At 41.3% G+C, this 22,887-nt stretch overlaps 1 protein-coding gene across 14 annotated transcripts in view; it reads right to left on the reverse strand.

The window, feature by feature from the left end:
- Positions 1-21,526, reverse strand: part of LMO7 (LIM domain 7) — a 193,590-nt gene extending 172,064 nt beyond the window's left edge. For 13 of the 14 annotated variants that reach the window (XM_087865085.1, XM_087865083.1, XM_087865082.1 and 10 more), the window contains exons 1-2: positions 21,509-21,526; positions 21,075-21,145 (exon numbers count right to left, since the gene is read on the reverse strand). In XM_087865085.1, coding sequence (XP_087721211.1) covers positions 21,075-21,134 — 60 coding nt within the window. In that variant the 5' untranslated portion in view covers positions 21,135-21,145; positions 21,509-21,526. The remainder of the gene's footprint in view (positions 1-21,074; positions 21,146-21,508) is intronic. The other variant, XM_087865084.1, reaches the window with a different exon arrangement.
- Between the last annotated feature and the right edge of the window lie 1,361 nt (positions 21,527-22,887).

Below are 22,887 nucleotides of genomic sequence, written 5' to 3' on the forward strand. Positions count from 1 at the left end.
AATTATACTTGCTTGCCAATACTATTTGAAATGATCAGGACACAAGTCTTTTAACGGGTTGGTTTTTCTCAAAGAAAGGGAATAGAGGGTGGCCAAAAACAATCACATCAAATCTCCCTATTTGGTGTAATATGTATGTCATCAACTCATGAGTTTCCCTATCCTAATAATGTGTGTTAACCAGCCCAGGAGAATTGCTGGGTGACCAATAAGAGCTTGGGTTTATTCAAGAGGACGTAGCTAAGGAATCAAGGAGGATTCCAAATGTGACACAGTGTCACTCTTTACTTTGACTCATGGAGAATATTTATAGACAGTATACTATTTTAAGCTATATTTTATCTTTCAGATTCGTGATAGTGCCTTGTTTTATTAATCAGTCCTTGAAAGTGGACTATCCCCTCTTCCTTCTGTTCGCACAACAGCATCTAGAACATCATGCTGCTCAGTCACCTGCACGTGCTGCTCAGCTTTTGACCTATTGCGGCGATGCTGCCCATACAGCTCCCCCCAAAACAACAGCCAAGTATAACCTCCCAAGTACGGAGTGTAATTATACTTCTAAAAATTACATTGTGCCGAAAAATACTTGGGAGAAAAGTCTGAACAGGATTGCTCACCTTCTGCACTGTTGGCATTTGGGGCCAGGTAAATCTCTGATACACGGGCCAACCTGTGCACCCGAGGGTGGTTCACAGAATCCCTGATCTCTGCCCACTAGCAGTCCGTAGCACCCCCACCACAGCTGTGACAACCAGAAATGTCTCTAGACATTCCTAAATATCACCTGGTGGACAAAATGACCCCTAGTTGAAAACCAATCCTCCAGAAGAATAAGACTATCATTTTGGACCAAAATTCACATAATATAATATTACATTATATGTATTATTATATTATATATAATGATATTAATTATAAGGTGGATTTTTAAATTAGTAATAATTATTAATAAAATAATTATTAAGTATATATAATTACATTAAATAGAATTATATTATAATATTATATATTATAAATTCACATAATATAATATTAAAGAGTGATGTTGGGTTCACAGGTAGGCTGTTGACTCAAGAAGGGAAGAGAAAGGAGGATCCTGAAGTCTATTCTTCACAGGTAGGTCCTCACACTGCCAGTGTGCCCATCCCGAGCTAAGCTTTTTCATAACCAACCCAACTGCTGTAACCTTTCCAAGAACCCATATTTTACATCCAAATAAAACTTGTTGGCTAGGGTTTCTCTCCACTGGCTGTAACTATAAATGTTCTGTAGTCTACCAACCACAGGCTAAACACGGCATCTCAGAAACCGGAACTAGGACAATCCCTTCATATACAAACTATGCCTACATTTATTCCAAAGTCGTAATTAAAGACAAAATGTTACAGTCTAGGTTTTGAGATATAAAAACATTTTCATGCATTAAAAAATGCCAAAATTGAAAACAAAATAGACATATTTCGAAGGCGAATAACTTTCTGAATTGCTGCATAGATGGCCAAAAACATAAATATTAACAGTGCATCTAGAGAAAGCCTAAAACATTTTTATATATACCAGGAGGTGGTAGTATATTAAATACTGCCTTCCTTTCTCTCCCATCTTCAAATCCAAGCCATATATCACCCCTGGACTCACGGTTCCAGGCAAGGTATTGGGCTCCCAGAGAGCAAACAAGAGAGCTGTTCTAGGACTATCTTGCTTCAGCACCAGAGAACTAGAGGACCAACAGTGGAAGAGTCCCAGGTCAGCCTGTGACCACAGTGGCTTCTGGGGAGAAGTGAGGCACACAGACCTGGATCCCCACGGGAACAAGAATATCAGTTTCCACAGCCCCAGGATTAGAGCAAGTAGGGATATGCCTCCTCTACACAAGGGTCTGAGAGCATAAAGAAGCCTTAGGAGCAGAGAAGTTTCCTATTGGTGTCTCAAGATAGAACAAGAACATGCCTGCAGATCCACTACCTGCCACACAGACAGAAACCACTGAGCCTCCCCCACATAAGGTAGCCCAGAAGCCGGACCTGAGCTGCAACAAGGAGACAAGGAAGAATAACCACATGCCTGCAGGGGTCCAGCAGCCAAAGGAAGAACAAACAAAATCTGCCCAACTTTTCATGAATTAGACCTACTGGAGGACACAGGTGACAACCTCAGCAAAATCTAGCACTTCAGGAAATTGAGTCAATATTTAAAAATCATATATATACATATATATGTATATATATATGTATATATATATAATCCTTTATATATATAATCCTTTATATACATATATAATTATTAATCCCATGGATTATACATATTATATATATGGAACATAAATGTAATATATATCTTATATGTGGAATATATAGATATATTAATTGGAATATATATGGAATATATATGGATATATGTGGGATATATATTCTATATATAGAATATATATATAGAATATTTTTTGGAAAATATATGCGATATATATATCTCTATTCCATGAACTTAAAAAAATTAGCACACGAACTGAAGCATCAGCACTAACAAGTTTAGAGACCTCAAAAAAAAAAAATACCAACCACAGCAAAACTGCAAAGGGACAGAAAACATGAAAAGATTTTGGGAAGAGCCGTGGGAAACCTAAATGCAAACAAAAGGAGTTATAAAAAAAGATGTGAGATGATAATTAAACAGAATTAAGATCCCTATACATTAAGTGATTACTGTAATCTCACCTAAGGTTGTATTTGAGTAACATATAAACCCCTCACATTCCTAGTGTCAGGCTGTGAATTATCTGTTGACTAATGACGCCAGAATTACAGGTCTAAATTCACAAGGATAACAGAAAACTGTTTATTGGGATCTGTCATCAGAGATGTGGACGATGATCCCTGCAGCCACAAATACCAGAGCCATTACAGACGGCGTCCGTTGCCCTGATGGCTTTCTTGTCTCGCTCAGCACTTCTTCCTTCCAGAAGCTACACATCTAGGTCACTAAGGTTTAGGTCTCATTCCACAAGAACTTACAGTATATGCAAAGCACTGAATTCATTCAATATTTTTCTTTCAAGAAATTTCTACTGAGCCATCATCAAACCTTCAGGCACGGTCCTGGGTGGTGGACAGCTCTTCTCAAGAAGCCTGTGGTATGATGTATAGCGTGGTGACTAGAGTTAATGATAGCTACAGTTGACATAATGTCCTGCATATTCAACAACCAAGAGAATAGATCTTAAAAGTTCTCATCCCAAGAAAAACAAAGGGTGTAACTATGCGAGGTGACAGATGTTAACTAAACACTGTGATCATCACTTCACAATATGTACGCATATTATACACTTTCAGCTAATAAAGTTACATGCCAGTTATATCTCAAAACTGGGAAAAAATAAGATATCAAAGTTTGATTAATTAAGAAAAAAGTAAAAAAGAAGTTTGTAACAAAGACAGACAACGAATTCTAACAAGTGTAGTCCTGTTCTCATTTAGGGAAACATCTGCAGAAGTCGCATCACTGGAAGCAATTCTGATGTGGAGGAAATGACATGAGGACCAAAGCCAGGGTCTCGGTGCATAGCTTGTTCTCCCTGGGGCAGGCTTTTAATGTTATCTGATCTTCAGTTCTTTTCAGTAGAATGTAATTGTTAGAAGTGACTGGAACATAGGTACTCAATATATGTTAACTCCCTTTTTTTCTTTGAAAGACAAATTTTTCGGAGGTTTAAGGAAGAAACTCTCATTTACTGAATAGCTATTACATGCTAGTTACTATTCATTTTCCCCCATACTCTGGACTCCAGGTAAACGAGAGGGCCTAGCAGCCAGGCTGTGAAAGGCATGGGTGAGACCATGGCTCTGTCTCTGAACTGACTGCTAGACACAGGGCCTACCACTAGCACAGATATTACAACATAGGGCAGAAATTCTAACTCATCTATGGCTTTAGCTTATCTTTCTTATGCTCAATTTCTGCTTGTCCTGCATTCACTATCCCTTTGTGATTTAAATTTTGCCTCATTACAGTGTGCGGATTTCAGATTTATATGAGCTCTCTCAATTCAGTTTTACGGTAAGGTAGGATATTTTTAATTTAAATAATGTGGCATTTATTTACTTGTATGACGTTTGTCTTGGCAATAATTGTAATCTTTATTGAATTCTTGTCTTTCTACTCTCTTATTCTATGATGCACTTCAAATACACACACACACACACACACATACAACTTCTGTCTGGTTAAACACAATGAACTGGTGATATATTTCTCTTTACTGGCTCCCACAGCAAAGAAATTTGAGGTATTAACTCACAAGGACAAAAAGAATCTGAAAAGTAGAAGAAAACTTGGAACAAACTTTTGGAAGATAGAGAGTAGATGGCGAACTGGTAACTGACTGAGCAGAATGGGGGACATTTCAACTTCAGGACATGTGAAGAGATGCTGCAGAGAGCCAAGCAGTCAAGTCCCCCAGGAAAGACTCAGCATCTGGAGGCAACCAGTTCTTTGGGGGGAGGGGGCGGGATGAGGAACATGGCTTGATATACAGAAGTTGGCAGACAATGATCATTAGAGGTTTACAAGAAAATTACAGTTTAAAAGAGGCCAGAGCCAAAAGGAAAAAACAGAAAAGGAACTTTGAAGAGACAGAGACAGTGCAGGGAGTAAGAGGGAAAAAACTGTATTATGGTATCCTCAGAAAGCAAGACATTTGACAGCCGTCATAACAAAGCAAAATGCTGTAGGAAAGCAAATACATACAGCAAAGACTTCACTGTCCACCCAACATTGTCAACCTGTTCTTCCTTAGTAACAGAAACCCCATATTGTTCGAGGCAGTGATGTATCCAGCTAAAAACATTTTCCAGACTCCCTTACAGATATGGTGAGCAACGAAAAGTAAGCAGAAATATTCAGCTGGGCTTCCAAGAAAGTTCTCCTTTAAGCCACTAGGAGAACTTCCTTACGGGTCTTCACCTTGATCTCCTGATGGCGTGGATTGGCTAGCCATAAGCTGAGATGCTTGACGCTTTTTAGTCCCAGATCATGCCAGATATTGAGTCACTGGTCACATCATAAGCTTGTACCCCAAAATGACTCACCCAAAAAAGTCCCAGATCATGCCAAATATTGAGTCACTGGTCACATCATAAGCTTGTACCCCAAAATGACTCACCCAAAAAAGATATACCCCAAAGTATTTCAGTTTTGCAAAGGATTTTAACATCACATTGGCCATTACAAGCACAGAGAGGGTTGCTGTTAACTGAATAATAAAACCTGAATTTTAAATGACTTGGTAATAATCAAGGAGCCAGAAACCCATCTGGAATTTATTAAGCCAAGTAAATTCATTTCCTTACACAAAAAGGATTACTGTAAATGGCAGTGTGGCTGTCAACCACATTCTTTTTACCAGAACTTAGGCCAGATTTCAAAAGTATCAGCTATTTGGCAAGTTAAGCCTTTTAGGACTTATATTTTCCAAGTCTAAAAATGTTTGCAAATTGGCTTAAAAACAGGCATATAAACTTTATCCTTACACCTAAAAATGTATTTCCTTTCTTCATGGAAACTGTAAAAGCTTCTTTTTCTAAAATAGCTCATTAGGCTCATTTTTAGTAAGACATCACAAAATGTCCTTCTTGGAAAGATCTTACCTCTTCCAAATAGAATACAGCAGAAAAACTAAATAAGATGACTCAAACACACACACACACACACACACACACACACGAAAAGTGAAAGGATAAAGAATAATTGAGATAACAGAAATGTACAGGAACTTGAAAAAGACAATTTCTTTGAGAAGAAGAAACTTAATGCATGGAATCTATACAGCCTACTCTCTAACCTGGAACTCCAAATAGTAGCGAAGTGGAGAGGAGCAGTGAGTACAAGAACATACAGCAAGTGTTTTCAAAAATGCAATACATATGAGATTCTTCAACTTGAAAATTCTCAGGCAAGTTGACTAGCCTGAGATTTATATAAATCCACTGACAGAATCAATAGCAGAGAAGTGCTAAAATGCACATGGGGATCCCTAGAGAGAAGACAATGACAGAAGTACCATAAAGAAACAGAATTCAGGAGCACCCGGGTGGCTCAGCCATTAAGCGTATGCATTCAGCTCAGGTCTTGATCCCAGGGTCCTGGGATCAAGCCCTGCATCTGGCTCCCAGCTCGGTGGGAAGCCTGCTTCTCCCTCTCACACTCCCCTTGCTTGTGTCCCCTCTCTGTCTCTCTCTGTCAAATAAATAAAATCTTTAAAAAAACAAAAACAAAAACAGAATTCATTACTCTTAAGGCATTTGTTCATTCCAACCTCAAGTTCTCATAAGAGATTTTTATCACAGATTAAAGAACAATATAAAAAGGACTCAATAAACACCCATATACACAAATCAGAGGTTAGAATAAACCTACATATATTCCACATTCTTTTTTTCTAAACCTATCACCACCTTACAATCCTCACTTTATAGTTGTGGAAATTTAGGCTTAGAGAAGCTTTAGTTTTCGTCCGTGGTGACACATTTTCTCCAGCATCTGCCCTTGCTGGCTATGCCTATTCAGTATTACCCCAAACCTCGCCACTCTGACCACTACACCCTCCTAAACACAGAAAAGAAACAAAGACACAGCATTCTGAAAATGTACATTTTCATGGTAACTATTTTGTATCTCTATTTGAGAGTTAGAAGTGTTTTATTTCCTGATAACTGTTTGTTTCCATATTAACATGACTTCAATTTTCTTAGAGTCACTAAATCATAACTATTAAGATACTTTTTTGTGAATGTTAAAAACACCAAATTATTGTCAGCTAAAAACCCTGGGACAGGAGAAGCATTTTCCCAGTTTAGGAGAGAGGAAATTAAATTCAGAAGATTAAACTCTTAGATGATGGTTAATACACTAAGAGTACTTATCATAGCAGACCACAATGATTCCTTCGGACTCACTGTCCTCTCCTAAATATGAAGGGTTCGTACTTCTAATATATCCAATATATCCTCTCCTAAATATGAAGGGTTCGTACTTCTAATATATCCAATAATATAAACAGGAGTTAGGAGACGGTTTTGGTAACACAAATAGATTTTTTGACAGAATGTTGGTTTCCTGGTAGCTCTTCCTACCTCTTCTCTCATGACCCTCATGCCCCTATGCTAAGAATTTCGGAATTTTTTGAAGCTTAATTTGGTTCCTACACTAACACTTTCCAGCCATACTTTCAACCAGTGAGATTACTGTCCTGTCAGACTCAATGGCCTTGTTCTCACTTTCTTTTCCCATGATCACTTCTAATCCTGAGCACTGTTGATACTACTTCCTTTCTATCTTTCATGAGTCCAATGCTTCCTTAAGACTTCTAACACATCCCTGGTCTTCTGCCTTTTTGAACCAGACCTCCCTTTCCTCTTCCTGTCTTCTTAATAGAACACATATATCCTACAGCTTAGTCCGTGATCCTCTATGTGATATGGTCTTTCCCCTCCACGGAGAGTTCCAACATCACTTGATAAGGCATTTCAAGAAAAAATTCTAATTCTGTATCCACAATTTGCCTTGTAACTCTCACTACCTTCAGATAAGCACATTCCACAACAAGTAGACTACGAGTTTCATTGTCTTATCCGTAAGACAATCCAAAGGACCCACGCTTGTGCCAGCACCATCTCTACCTAACTCAACTGCCCGCCATATTAATTTCCACCATTATTTTTTTGGTCAAACTCAAGGACCTTCTCTATTAGCTTCCAAATGCTTTTCCCAACCCCAAAGTCCCTGCAGATTTGCCATCCAACATGGTCACATTTATTGCCGCACTGTCTTGTGATTGTCTCCTCCCTGTCAGAACTAGTCCCAGGAAGAACTACCACAGCAAATGTCCTCACCATTCCCTTCTCTCCACATCTGCCTCTAAACCCGTCGCATTCCGATAGCAGGAAGTTGTTCATATCTTCGTGTGAATTCACACATTTTATATTAAGCCTGAAAACTTTCCTATGCTTTTTAACTTAACCTCAATCTTAAAATACAAAAAAGGGAGAGTCAGATGAGGGAGACACATGGAATAGCTAACAGCACAAATGGGTGTGTATGTGTCAAAACCACGGGGACAACCATAACAGAAGGAGAGAAACAGAAAAGGTGAATGAAGTGACTGCACTTGAGTTTTTCCATTAGAAAAATCGAACGTCAAATACTGGTTCTATCAGTATCGGCTGTGTGGTCTTGGGAAAGAAACGTAACTTCTCTGAACCACTCTTTTCTCATCTGTTAAAAAATAAATATTTATAGGGGTGCCTGGGTGGCCCAGTTGGTTAAGCATCTGCCTTAGGCTCAGGTCATGATCCTAGGGTTCTGGGATCGAGCCCTGCATCAGGGATCCCTGTTCAGTGGGGAGTATGCTTCTCCCTCTCCATCCTGCTCATGCTGTCTCTATCTCTGTCTCTCGCAAATAAATATATATATATATATATATATTTTTAAAAAAGAATATCAATTAATTCATATGAGAGCTAGGAGGAGTCATTTTTTAAAAGTACATTTAGACAAAGTCAGTTTGCATCAAAACAGTCAATGATTTTCAGCTTCCATTTTTCCCCTCATTTCTTCAAAAAAGCTCTTTGGAAAACTTCCACTCCTCAGTGTTATGTGCCATTTTAGAATAATTCCAAAAAAAAAAAAAAAAAAAGTACAGCACTTTGCAAGCCTCAGGTGCACTCTGATGTGTGAGTGGGGCAGAGAAAGAAATGTTCCTGTTCTCAAAATTTTTAAATTATTTTCATTTATTGCTAATAGAATAAAGTTGTGTTCTGCTTCTTTGTCTCCAATTAGTAAGAGGGTCCCTACTCAAGCTGGAGGACAGTAATCAGTGGGTGGCGAGACTTTCTTCATGACTGGTGCCCCAAAGCTGCGTGACAAAATATTGTCCCCAGAGCAGGATAGTCAGCTAAAGCAGCTCATCTGCAAATGTTCTGGGATGTTTATTATCTTATGATACTTGCTTACCTTTAGGCATCTTTACAGTTGGCTGAACAAAGGCAATTTCTCATGCTGCAAACTTGCTTTTTTAGAAATTTGCTTTGAACTTACTCAATACAGAACTGAAGTGGAAGAAAAGCAAACAAGCAAAAAACCTAATATAACAAAACCAGCCTGTCTTGTTCAGGGAAGCACAGCCAGAGAGGCAGTCAAATCACAGGGTTAACAAGGTATCAGGTGTAAAGAATTGAAAGACATCTGTTCATTCACCCATTTATTTAACAAATTTTTATTGAGTGTCTACTAATACCTGGCACTATTTAAGGCTTGAAAACAAAGTAGGCGCTTGCACATAAGATACTTATATATCCCGGTGACAGTAATAGCCAACCCAAAATGTATAACCTATAAAAGTGTTAAATGCTATGCAGTATAAAAGTATGGAGTGACGAGAAATGTTCTTTTACAGAGAGAGAGGAAGGATGGAGGGAGGAGTGGGTATCATTTGAACTGAGACCTGAATAAGTGAGAGAAGCATATTCATGCAGAAGGAACAGCAACGCCAAGGCCCTAAAATAAAAATCTTTGCACATCCAAGGAAGAGCAGGAAGCCAGTAGGACTAGAGCATGGTAAGAGGAACAGTGAGAGCAGATGAGATAGCAAATGGGGAATAGATCATGCGTGACTCTATGGACCATGGTTTAAAACTTCAGATTTTATTCAAAATGTAATGGATAGCCATTGTGGGGAGAGGAAAGGGCAGAGTTTGAAGTACAATCTCTGGTTTACATTTTTTTTAACTGAACTATAATTAACATACAATGTTATGTTTTATATGTATAACAATTTTCATATATATATATATATAGCTAACAGTTTATATATATAAACTATATATAAATATATATATAAACTATATATAAATATATATAAACTATATATATAAATATAAACTATATATATAAATATATAAACTCTCTCTATATAAATATATATATAAACTCTCTCTATATAAATGTATATATAAACTCTCTCTATATAAATATATATATAAACTCTCTCTATATAAATATATATATATATAGAGAGAGAGAGAGAGTTTCAGGGGTACATTTAATGTTTCAACAGCTCCATGCATTCCTCCATGCTCATCCCAGTAAGTGTACTCCTGATTCCCTTCACCTGTTTAACCCATCTGCTACCCACCTCCCCTCTGGCAACTGCCAGTTTGTTCTCTGTATTTAAGATACTGAGTTTTTTTGGTGTTGGTCTCTTTTTTTGCTTGTTCATTTTGTTTATTAAATTCCATATGAGTAAAATCTTATAGTATTTGTCTTTCTCTGATTTATTTCACTTAGCATTATACCTTCTAGGTCCATGCATGTTGTTGCAAATAACAAGATCTCATTCTTTTTTATGGCTATATAATATTCCATTGTATATATACTACCTACCTCTTCTTTATCCATTCATCTACTGACGGACACTTGGGTTTCTTCCATAATTTGGCTATTATAAACAATGCTACAATAAACATAGGGGTGCATACATCTTTTCAAATTAGTGTTTTTCTTTGGGTAAATACCCAGTAGTGGAATTACTGGATCATATGGTATTTCTACTTTTAATTTTTCGAGGAACCTCCATACTGTTTTCCACAGTGCCCAGCAATAGTGCATTCCCAGCAACAGTGCAAGAGGCTTCCATTTTCTCCACATTCCCAGCAACACTTTTATTTCTTGTCTTTTTGATTCTAGCCATTCTGATAGGTATAAGGTGATACCTCATTGTGGTTTGATTTGCATCTCCCTGATAACTACTGATGCTGAGCATCTGTTCATGAGTCTGTTGGCCATTCATATGTCTTCTTCCTGGTTTACATTTTTAAAGAGGAATCCGGCTGTTGTTATACTGGAAGCAGGGAGGATGGTGGAGATGGCAATAAGTGGTCAGATTCTGGATATATGTGAAGATACAGCCAACTGAATTTCTTGACAGACTAGATGTGGAGTGTGATAAAAATAAGAGTCAATAATGACTTCGAAGGTGGGGACCTGAGCAAGTGGGCTAACAGTGGTACCATTTACAAAGATGGGAAACACTGAGGGGAGGAGTAGGGAGGTGATAGGGAGGGGGAGGAACTCAGAGTTTTGTTTTTAACAAAGTGGGATGTGCCTGTTTGACTTACAATTGGAAATCCTGAGTGTATGTATGTATCTACGTGTATCTACACACACACACACACACACACACACACACACAGAAGGTGTGGGGGAGGGGAGGGAAAGGGAGGCTAGAAACATCGTCAGGGCCAGAAATATAAACAAGGAAGTCATCAGCATATAGAAGGCCTATAAGCTGTGGATTTGCTAATATCTACTAGGGAGAGATTATAGACAAATAAGGGAAGACATGGGAAGATGAACCCAGGGATACTCTAATACTTAGCAATCAAATAATTAGGAGGATTCAGCAAAGGAAAATCAGAAACATCAAGTAAAATGGGAGAAAAATCCAAAGGATGGTTGAAGAAGACGTTTCAAGAAGGAAGGTGTGACTGCGTCTGATGCTTTTGATAGACTGACAATATTTTCTTTGGATAACATGGTAAGTTCCAAACTGATTACATGCCACTCAAGAAGTAAAGGCAAAACATTTATTTTCTCCTTCCTTGGGTAGGATGAATGACTTTAAACTTAATGAGAAAGAATTCCAGAATCCAAGTTTATAATAAGGTTGGCAATGAGTGCCCTTCCTTGAATACTATGAGATAATGGTATAACAAAGGAAGATACTTCCTTCCCAGCTCGGACATCTAGATCAAATTTCAACCTAGTTGAGAAAAGGAAATCTTTGATGTGGTCTTCCCTTCAGCAGTACTTACACATATGAAACACTAACTAGAATGTATCCTCGTTGAAAACAGGACATGTACTTTGAAGCACCGTACAATGACGGTCTGTACAATTTCTGGTATGTCATGGGTATGCCATGGACTACTGAAATGAAGGTCAGTAAGAAATTGATACTTTTGTAAAGAGTCTTACAGAAGAAACTAGTTAGATATAATTTATCTCCTCTTCTAGCTCAAAGTATACCTCAATGTCATCATATAAAAAATGCTTTCCTTTTACAACACTTTACATGGTTTACTGAGCATTAATACATTCACTTAGATATACCAGAACATTCAAGTCTGTAATTGATCAAGAATGTCTATCAGCAAGTCTATAGTTTATAGAATATTTTCGATCCTGTGCTTTCCAGGCACTAACATCACAAGACAGAAGCTATTCTAGTGTGCAGAACTTGTCATAAACAGAAAACAGCTAATCTTACCGCTTCAGATGGAATGAGGACTGAGAGCCCATTCTCTTCTGATTTACAAATCCTTTACCGCGATTTACTGACCAGTGTCACGCGGAGACAGTAGAGTGTAGTGATTAAGAGGGCAGGCTGTGGAGTCAAATTACCTGGGTTCAAAGCCCAACCACCACTTACTAGTTTTAGTGTTTCCGTGAGCAAATTACTTGACCTCTCACCCCTCTTTTTCCTCAGAGAAAACACCCTTGGGTAACAGTCCTTCATTATAAGGGTATGCAGGGATAATGCACTTGCCACGTATCTTGCACTTGTAGAAAAAAGTATTAGCTGCTTTAATTGTCAGTTACTCACCTCTTCTTGTAGAATCTTCATAGCAGGTAACTCACTCTCCATGTCAGCCTTTCTGGCATAGCACAGAACTTTGTTTATAACTACACCTTCAAATACTTGATGCCAGCAGAGAAAGACAATTATCATATGGTTTCACTCATACATGGAAGATAAGGAATAGCGCAGAGGACCATAGGGGTAGGGAGGGAAAACTGAAGGGGGAGAAATCAGAGAGGGAGAAGAGCCATGAGAGACTAGGGACTCCAGGAAACAAACTGAGGGTTTCAGAGGGGAGGGGGTAACTGGGTGATGGGTATTGAGGAGGGCATGTGTGGTGATGAGCACTGGGTGTTATACACAACTAATGAATCATTGAACATTACATGAAAAACCAATGATGTACTATACAGTGGCTAACTGAACATAATAAAAAATAAATAATAAAAATTTTAAAAATAAAAAAAAAAATACTTGATGCCAAAGTCTCACTGTGCCTGATCAGTTATTACTAGTGTGGCCCTTTGAACCCACATAAAATTTTGAATCGGGGAGGATTTTGCAATTTTTGAAAAGGCTGTTTATGGGACTGTGTTGTGAGCCACCTGCAGAATGTGCTAAGGCCTGTCTACTTAGAGCAAAGTGGCAGATTGAGCACATTAAACCTCTGTTCCCAAAGTTGTGCACAGATGACAACTCTTGTCCTTATTAAGAGCTTTGAGTACATCAAAAGTGTTTTTTTTAAAAAACACACCCAATAATTATCTTCTGAAACTGAAGAGTAAGCACGGGTACTCATATTTTATCATTTCCTCAGGCTCTAGTACACTTTTGACAGCTAACAGGCTTAAGGAGATGTGCAAGCATTAATTAAAGAAGCCAATCTCTTGACAGGATACAAAACATTCATTCCTTCAACAAGCATTTGAGAACTTTCTGCCAGGAACTATAGGATACAGAACAACAAAACAACTCAGTCTGCATATGGTAACGGATGAAATGATTTTCCTACAACAGCTATTTTCTCTAAACTAAAAGGGTTGGACAAATTTATTAATGGTGCTTTTTCCTTTTTTTAAGATTTTTATTTATCTAAAAGAGAGAGCGAAGGAGCAGAGGGGAGATGCAGAGGCAGAGGGAGAAGCAAACGCCCCGCTGAGCAGGAAGCCTGATGCAGGACTCGATCCCAAGACCCTGAGATCATGACCTGAGCGGAAGGCAGACACTTAACCCACTGAGCCACCCAGGTGACCCTGGTGCTTTGTTTTTCTTAACTATCATTCTCAAAACTAGTACTTCTCTTTAACTCAAATGCCGTTATGTTGACAAGCAGTTTAAAAAGGAAGGAGGAGGTAAAAGGAGACAGTCTTAACAGGAGTCCCTTCCTAGCCAAAGCACTCTTGGCATCAGACAGCAAGCACACTGAAGCACTGCGGAGAAGGACGAGAAACAAATTGAATGAAGCAACATACTCCCTGCCACACACTCAGGATGCTATTCCTAAAGCTAAGAGAAGCTTTAAGGACTTCTGTGCTTCAAAAATGGCTAAAGAAACATCCTCAAAATTGTTCCATTCCTCATCTCATAATTTTGTTGAGAAGTCAGAGGGTCTATCTCCAAACAACCCAAAAGAAAAACAAGGCAACTCAGGAGACACTTCCTTAATGGTCCTACCATGCCCATGACCTTGGGGATGCGCTTGACCAGGCCATGGGCCCTCTGAGCCTTCTATGACCTCACAGAGAGGAGACAGAACCTCCTTGTTTCCCCTTCATCCTTTCTCACTGGGAGGAAGCCCAATGAGTCATCTGTTAGATAAATGTTTAACATCACTAGGGATCTGAGAAGAGGGAGAACAACACGCATCTTTCATCTATTAATTTAGAGAAAACACACAAATGACCATTTCCAATTCTGGCCAGAAGATAGAGAAACTGGGGCCCTTAACCTCTGCTACTGGTTGCAAACCAGCACAAAGCTTTCAGAGGGTAACTTGGTGATAGGTCAAGAACCAAAAAAAATCATTCAAACTCTTTGACCCAGTCTACTCTTCTAACTGGTTCAAGGACACTCCACTTTATTAAAAGTACCAGTTCTTTGTATTTTCCCCCATTTTAAGAAGAGGCCCATTTCTTGCTTTCAGTGCAGAAGTATATTGGAAAGATCCAGAGCAACACTGTACTGGAATCCTCCCCGCTGCCCAGGAAATACCTTGACATGTGTGCTTACACCTCCTGGAGTCATGCTATTCTAATGGCATTCCCGCCCTGGTTCCTATCTGTGTGAATCAGTTCCTTCTCAAGAGGACTTTGCAGGCACAATTATCTCTTGCCAGCCTTCCTGTCCTATTTCCCAAATAAAGACACTGTGTTCAAGTAATAGTAAAATGCTACATAAAGAAAACAGAGATGAACTGACAATCAAGATATTTCTTGGCTGTTCAAAACCACACTAAGAAATCGAAGATGCTGGAAATCAAAAGGGTGGCTGCCTACAAGAGGTAGAGTCTGATGTGTCCTTCTGGAAGGGAACTTTGCTGAGTGATAAAAATGTTCTACCTGTTGATTAAATTGCTGGTCACATGGGTATAAACATTTGACAGAATTCTTACAACCGCACATTTGAAACCTGTGCATTTCCCTGCATGTAAACATTACCTGAGTAAAAATAATCTATGCTCAGCAACTTCTAAGAGCTGCGCTGTACACAACGTCAAGTTCTTACAGCAAGTTGTAAAGCCGCAAAGCGGGCAAACGTGCTACCCCCCTGCAGCCTGACGTAAATGCTGCCTCTCCGCGAGCGAGCTCGACGCCCCCGGCCGACTCAGGCTGCCTCCTGACTGCCCTCTCTCCACACGGTGCAGACTCCGCCAGGGCAGTTACCTGACAGCACTGCTGGGTGTGTGTGTCCGCTTTGTGCAGCGCTTGCCTCTGTCTGGAGGTCCCGCCAAGACACTAAGAACATGGCATTTGAATCGATAAACCTGGCAATTGGCTGGTACGGAGTAAGCACATAATAGGCATTTTCTGGATAGCAAAACGACTGAATGCCAGTCCCCATGAGGGCAAGCACTCATCAGAAGGCAGGAAGAGAGTGACGTGACTCCAGAGCAGGGCTGGAGCCAAAGAGAAAACACCAGGTAAATAGGCAAGTCCCTGTGGGCACCCAGACGAAGGCTCATCTTGTAGCTGGTCCAGACCAAACCACCCCCAACCAATGAACTCCGCTTTAGACGCTGAAGCAAGTTTCCACTGGGAGAAGAAAGAAGTTCTGGTCCTGAAAACCCTACTTTTAAATTTTATTCAAGCTGTAGCCTTCAGATTATACTCTTATTCAATAAGCATTTACCAGGAACCATGCCAAACCCCTGACATAAATGTACTTTCCTGCCCTCAGTTAGCTCATAGTCTAATATGGAAGAATGGATAGAATTATACCGCAGAGTGCCAAAAGAGAGTTCTAGACGAGCAAGAGAGGACAGGAAGGAATGGGTGGAGCAGAGGTGTGCTGGTTCAGAAAAGCCCCCACAGAAAGGTTGATTTTAGTCCAAGCATGGAGGATTGAAGAGAAGTAATGGGTAGCAGGTAAACAGGGAGGAAACTAACTGGCTCCTTTCACCTCCTTCTTTTCTAAACAAGGAATAACCTGAATTCCATGCACAGTAGCCTGGAGGTGAGAAAAGGGCTTCCAAGGTGGTGGGAAAACACAAGCACGGATTAGGAAGCAGTAACTGCTTTACTGTCCTCGGGTCACTGAACAGGCTCGACCAGCATGTGAGGCTCAAGGAAGAAAACAGAGCCTTATGGCGTTTAAGTAGAAGAGCCAGGACTTGAACTATGGTTTGTTCCCAAACCTGTGAGGGCTTCCCCCCCCCCCATTTCATTGAGATGTGACTGACACACAGTTCAGTAGAATAGTTTAAAGTGTACCACATAAGGAGTTGGCATACATTCACTGCAAAATGCTTGCCACAAAAAGTTAACATCCAGCTCTTTGTATAGTTACAAAAACATTTCTTTTCCTTGCAGTGAGAAATATTAGGATCTACTCTCTTAGCAATTTTCAAATTTACCATACAGCAGCGTTAACTATAGTCATCATGAATTGGATGAAGTAGACAAAAGGTACAATCTTCCAATTTTAAGACAAAGAAGTACTGGGTATGTGGGGCGCCTGGGTGGCTCAGTTGCTAAGCGTCTGCCTTCGGCTCAGGGCGTGATCCCGGCGTTCTGGGATCGAGCCCCATGTCAGGCTCCTCCGCTATGAGCCTGCTTCTTCCTCTCCCATTCCCCCTGCTTGTGTTCCCTCTCTCACTGGCTGTCTCTACCTCTGTCAAATAAATAAATAAAATCTTTAAAAAAAAAAAAAAAGAAGTACTGGGTATGTAAGGTACAAAACAGTGCTCTTAATCTCTATGCTATCTGGCAGCTAGGCAAATAGTTACAGAGAAGAGATAAAAAAATAAAAATAGATACACAGGCAGAGATGAGAGTATAAAAAGCTGTAAATGCTATGATGTGCTTCACAGTACAATGTATATAAAGACTGTGGACTTTAAAATCTTTTCATGAATCCCAGAAAAGGAACTAACAAAATTGGGTTTTTATTTTGAAAAAAAATTATTTTGGCTACAACAGCTAATGCAAGAGTTGCTTCTTAACATTTAAATTTTTAAATAAATGTTTACCATCATAGTAGTTCCAGGTTTAATATCTGTTCATTGAAATTATACGTAATTACCAAAATGCTTTTATGAATTCAGAAACATTTTCAAATAAACGTTTACATCATTCTACATACATTTAAAAGGCAACAATATAAGTCCATGAAACCTTCATTTAGTCCACATGGAGGACTCATGTTTCCCAGGCAAACCCTGTCAAACCAGACCACAGGCTGGAAACCACAAGCAGAAAGGGTGCCATTTACAGAGAAAGAGGGAAACCATGTAGAAAGATTTGGGGGTGGGTGGAGAAACAGACTAATTGGAAGTAACTGAGTAAGCAGTCATATTCCAGTGCCAGGTTTGGCAATGAGCTCAACTTGGCATCGTTAGGTCCTGCTACAGGATGACAGTGATACGGAAAGAATCAAACTCAGAGATAACAGGAAGCACAGGTGAGCAAGGGGGTGGGGAATGAAGTTAGCCTGTTCCGCTCCAACCATACTGTATTTACGACTGTATTTAAACTTCAGTCCAGACAGCAACATTAACCCACAGTTTGGAAACTGGTGACCAACCAATGCAATGAATGATAGATCCAGTTTTCCATCTCATTGGTATTTTGTCTGTTCACTACAAAGCCTTTTTAGTGCCCTAAAACAGAGAGACAGAGGCAACTGTTGGGTGTAGAAAATTAAAAGGTACTTCAGAAAAAGTCTAAAATTAGAGGGTCCAGCCGACAATTTCTACTTCATCACCCACTCCATGACCTTGCTGGAATCAGGCTTCCTCTCCGCCTCTCCCTTTAAACTATCACATTATTTGGTTTTAAAAGAGTGTTTAATCATAAATCAGCTCTGCTACATTAATACTCCAAACAGCATTTCCAACCAGACAATAATCCAATATCATTCTGTTGAATTACATTAAAGGGTCACATTCCACATTTGCTTTAAATTGAAATACTAAACTAACCTGAAGTATAATACATACACTCCTAACCATTTAAGCACAATTTAAAATAGTCATAAAATTTTAATTGGTGGAACCACCACCACTAGCCCTTGCCTTGCCCTTTCTCCTCCTCCTCCCAAAATAAAATAAATAAAACTTTAACTTTGGTTGTGGGAATAATACATTAGCTATTTAAAATCACAGAGAATGGAAATAACAAGAACATACTAACATGGACACTGGCCATCATTCAAAATTTTACAAGGTTATTGGAGTCTCTTGACCTTGGGATAGTCAAAGTTGCAGCTGAGAATAAAAACAGCAAAGTTTATTACATAATATATATATATGCTTATATATAATGAATGACCCTCTTATGCCTCAATACATGTAGAGAAAAGTATGATAGGGAAAATGGAGCGAGAATATCAGCAAGCAGAAGAAAGACTTACACCATAATCTTCCCGACTTTCCAAAACATGTTATAAAATACACTTTGGAATCAATATTTTATCTTTAAATTAGGGGTTCTCAGAGTTAAGAGGCAATTGTTGCAACAAGGGAGTCATCCGTTCTGCTTCTTTTGGCAAGAACGATATTTTAAAATATGTGCTTTAGTTGTAAAGGCAAAGCTAAGGAAACAAATAAATCTGGACACTAACTGGAGTAATAAAACAAACCTAACAGTAAGCACATTGCTGTCACTTTGGATGTCCAGAGCATAACAAAAGTGTACATAAATACGTAAATTATTCACATATCTTCAATGAACATATTGCCTTGCTCCCAGTGGCACCAGAAAAAAAAAAATGACTTGAATTTTAATCTCATTAACTATATTATAACGAGATGGCAAAGCCTTTAGAAAACTTGTCTTTCTGGGGCGCCTGGGTGGCACAGCGGTTAAGCGTCAGCCTTCGGCTCAGGGTGTGATCCCAGTGTTATGGGATCGAGCCCCACATCAGGCTCCTCCGCTATGAGCCTGCTTCTTCCTCTCCCACTCCCCCTGCTTGTGTTCCCTCTCTCGCTGGCCATCTCTCTCTGTCAAATAAATAAAAATCTTTAAAAAAAAAAAAAAAGAAAAGAAAAGAAAACTTCTCTTTCTGCCAAAGATGAATAAAACGCGTTTAGATGGGATGGTTGCGAGTGGGAAGATGAGCACGTGTACGATGCACTGTGATATCTTTTATTGCAACACACTTGCCTCGAGTTTATTAGATGCAAATTTTTCACAGAAAGCCTACACAATCACAAGCAAGCTACAACAAACAAGGAATTTTTAGATTTCAAAAATCGGTATACTAAAAAAAAAAAGTTTGAAATCATCCATATTTATAGATTTCCTAAAGCAAATAAACAGCATGCGGATACAAACTCCACATAGGAGCCATGTGTGCCCAAAAATGTCCTCACATTTCTTTCTTTCTCTCTCCCTCTATCCCCAACACTCAAAAACCAAAAGACAAGTTTAATTTCTTTTCTAAAATTATGTAGAACAAATACTACAAATGGAAAATTACCTTTGGACGCCTTGGCTTTTCAAAGTTCATGAATGAGGGAAGTCATTTCTCTTAACTGCATTGCTGGAATTTTTCCACTCATTTCAATTCAAAATACAGTGTTTATTCTTCTTTCAACGACCCCATGCCTTCCCTTCACATATTTCCCCCTTCCCCCACACCTTTCTAAATCACCTTCAGACTAGTTCAAAGTTCAGGCCAAAAAGAACACCAAGAGCGAATTTCCTGACCCCCCTCCCCACTGTCTAGTGGGTAATGCTACTCACATTTCACATTCCTTTATTTACTGTTAGAAATGTAACACTGAAAGTTTATTCTCCTTTTCCCCACTATATACATTTGTTTCTTTATGGACAAATGAATTATGTTTAAACACTGTGTGCTCTGGGATTCTTAAATATGTTTTTCTGCTGGAATAATCATTAAGCCTAATTTGCATTTTTAAGTAGGCTGAACAAGCCAGCACGTGGCATCAATAAGTCCTCAGTAACTGCGAAGCTGGTGGAGGCAACAATTTTCCAACAAGCCCTTGTTCCTGATTCACATCTGCTCTGAAGACTTCCCTGGCATCATTTAAAAAGTCATCTTTTTCATCCAGTAGAATAACGGGTAGAAGTCCTGGTGTTAACTTTTTACAGCTAAATGTAACCTTAAGGCGTTGAGGAAGGAACCTCCTAGAGACCATCTCCATTTCGGTGGAACTGGACGATCTCGTCTCTAAGGCACAGGTGGGAAAGTAACAACCCTTCAGTGAGTGACCCCAGGAGATCTTAGTCCCATCAAGACCGACTCTGAATAAGTAAAAACCCTGACTCCCACCCCCGGGCTCCAGATGCTGCGAGGGAGAAAACATCTCTCCAGGTGCGCCTCAAGTGTCTAACATCCTCCACCTGCCCTCCCACACAACGCACACTTAGTACACTGCCTGTGCAGCTAAGGGTCGGGCATTCCCACTGTAACCACCCCCAAAGAACCGCTCCCGAGGGCCCTGGGCCGCTTCTGACCCGGTGCTGACGTGGTCTGGCGCACAAGGATGTGTGGTCCCCAAACCCAAGTGGGCGAGCGTAGGACTCTGCCCTGGCAGAGGAGCTCTGGGAAGCCAGGGAACCCGTCGTAGGGAGGGAAGCACTAGGCTTAGCTGGACCTTAAAAGGTAGGAGAAGTAGGACTTGCAAAGTCCCCCAAACTGCAAACCAACCGGCTGCCATGCGCCGGCGCCAATCCCGGGAAGAGGCTGAAGCGCAGAAGCGGCGGGAGCGGCCTCGAGGCCGCAAACTCGTGCGGAAAAGAGTAAAGGCACTCACCTCCACCCATCTCTGGGCCTCGGCGAAAGCCACGGTGCAGTCGGCCCCGGGCTCCTCCATCCCTTCCACGACTAGGGTAAGAAGGAGAGAGAAAGACGCGGTGAGCGCGCGGAGGGGCGGCAGGTCCCCCGCGCGTCGGGCCCTGCCGCCCGACCTGTGCTCAAGCTGCGAGGCGCCCGGGCTCTCTTTCCCTTTGTCGCGCTCTGCAGTTTGGAAAAGTTTCGAGCCCGCAAGAACTTTAAGACGTGGTTCCTCTCAACTCCTGTAAACGACCCCGAGGCCCCGGGCAGCGGGCAGGGCGCGGGAGGTGGACCGGGGATTAGAGACGGTGCGCCGCACCAGCCCGGCAACTGTTTGGACTTCAAAAGTCGCAGCGAAGAAGCCGCCGCCCTCCCCGGAATGTCCCCGCCCCAGCCCACCCCGCCGTCGCCCACCCCGAGCCGCAGAGTCGCCGCTTCCGTCCGCCCCCCTGCGGCTCCCGGCCGCAGCCGCCTTTGTGGTCAGACTGTCTAGGCCAGGAGATGCCACCGACCGCCAGGAGACCGTGGCCAAGGCCACGCTCCCGCGCGCCCCGCCCAGACCGCGGCTCCGCCCGGAGGGACTGCGCCCCCGCGCCCGCATCCTTCCCGTCTCTGCCCGCCTGGCCGCCTTCCCTCTCCCGGGAACCCGGGTAAGAGGCGCCCCCTCGGCTTGAGGCCGCCAGACCCGCCTGAAATACCAGGAATAGCTGCACACAATTGCACCTTTCCGGGCCAAGAAACTTCCCTCTTAGAGGAGCGCGGCCCGCCGTGACGCGCAGCCGCCCGGCCCGCCGCCCTCACCTGCGGCCTGAGCCCGGCGCGCTCGCTTCGGCTGAGCCAGCTGTCCCGCCGTCCCGTTGCGCGCGGCCCCGCCGCCAGGTGCGCGTCCTTCCCCACCCCAAGTTCTCCGCCCCCGGCAGCCGCCCGAGCCCTCCCCGCGGCAGGTGGGGGAAGTGGCCTGAGGGTGTGCCGCCCATTTCCCCCACTCTAGGCCGGCCCCGCTCCGCCCCGCTCCCAGGTGGGGGAGATGGAAGGTACGTGCCACTCCAGCCCCGTCTCTCCGCGAAGGGCGGGAGCGGAGGGGAACCTTGCATTTCTCTCGCCCTCACCCTAAGCGTCGGACGGTAAGGTGACCGGTTATTCAGTGTCCCCTGCTGTCCTGGGTAGGTGCGCAGGGCTGGAGGGTCGGAGGCTCCTGGTTTGGCTTATGTGAGTTCTTGTCACACAAAAATCAAATTTTCGGAAAGGAACGTGTTCGTTGGTCTAATCTCCCTGGGACCTCGCGTGATGCTCCCGAAGCCCTATTCAGGCCACATGTTGATGGCGTCACCTTTGGAGGAAGGTAAAGATCGGTTCTTACTCCCGTAAAGGAAACAAACCCTTACTTTCTTTTTTCCGGTTGATTGACGTCGTTTTTCATCGTACGGAGTAAACAAGCACAGAGCAGGAGACTAGTTTAATGAATAGCTAAAACCTAGCATCTATATTTAACAATCGTTTGCATTTTGCCTTATTTACTTCATCATCTTCATTTCCTGATTAAAGATAGATATTATATTTCACCCCTAAATATTACAATATACATCTCGGTTTTTAAAGGACACTTTTCTACAAAATCCTATTTCCATTTTCACACCTAACTAAAGTTAACAGTAATTAGCTAGTATCAATTTATACCCCATCCAGACTCAAATTCCTCCACTGATCCCAAAATGTCTTTTACAGCTGTCTCACTCAGACCAAAATCCAAACAATGACCACACAATTGCATTTGGTTAGATCTTTTTTTAGCG

Source organism: Ursus americanus, chromosome 10 (assembly GCF_024610735.1).
Source record: "Ursus americanus isolate L20-20 chromosome 10, mUrsAme1.1.p, whole genome shotgun sequence".
Taxonomy (NCBI): domain Eukaryota; kingdom Metazoa; phylum Chordata; class Mammalia; order Carnivora; family Ursidae; genus Ursus; species Ursus americanus.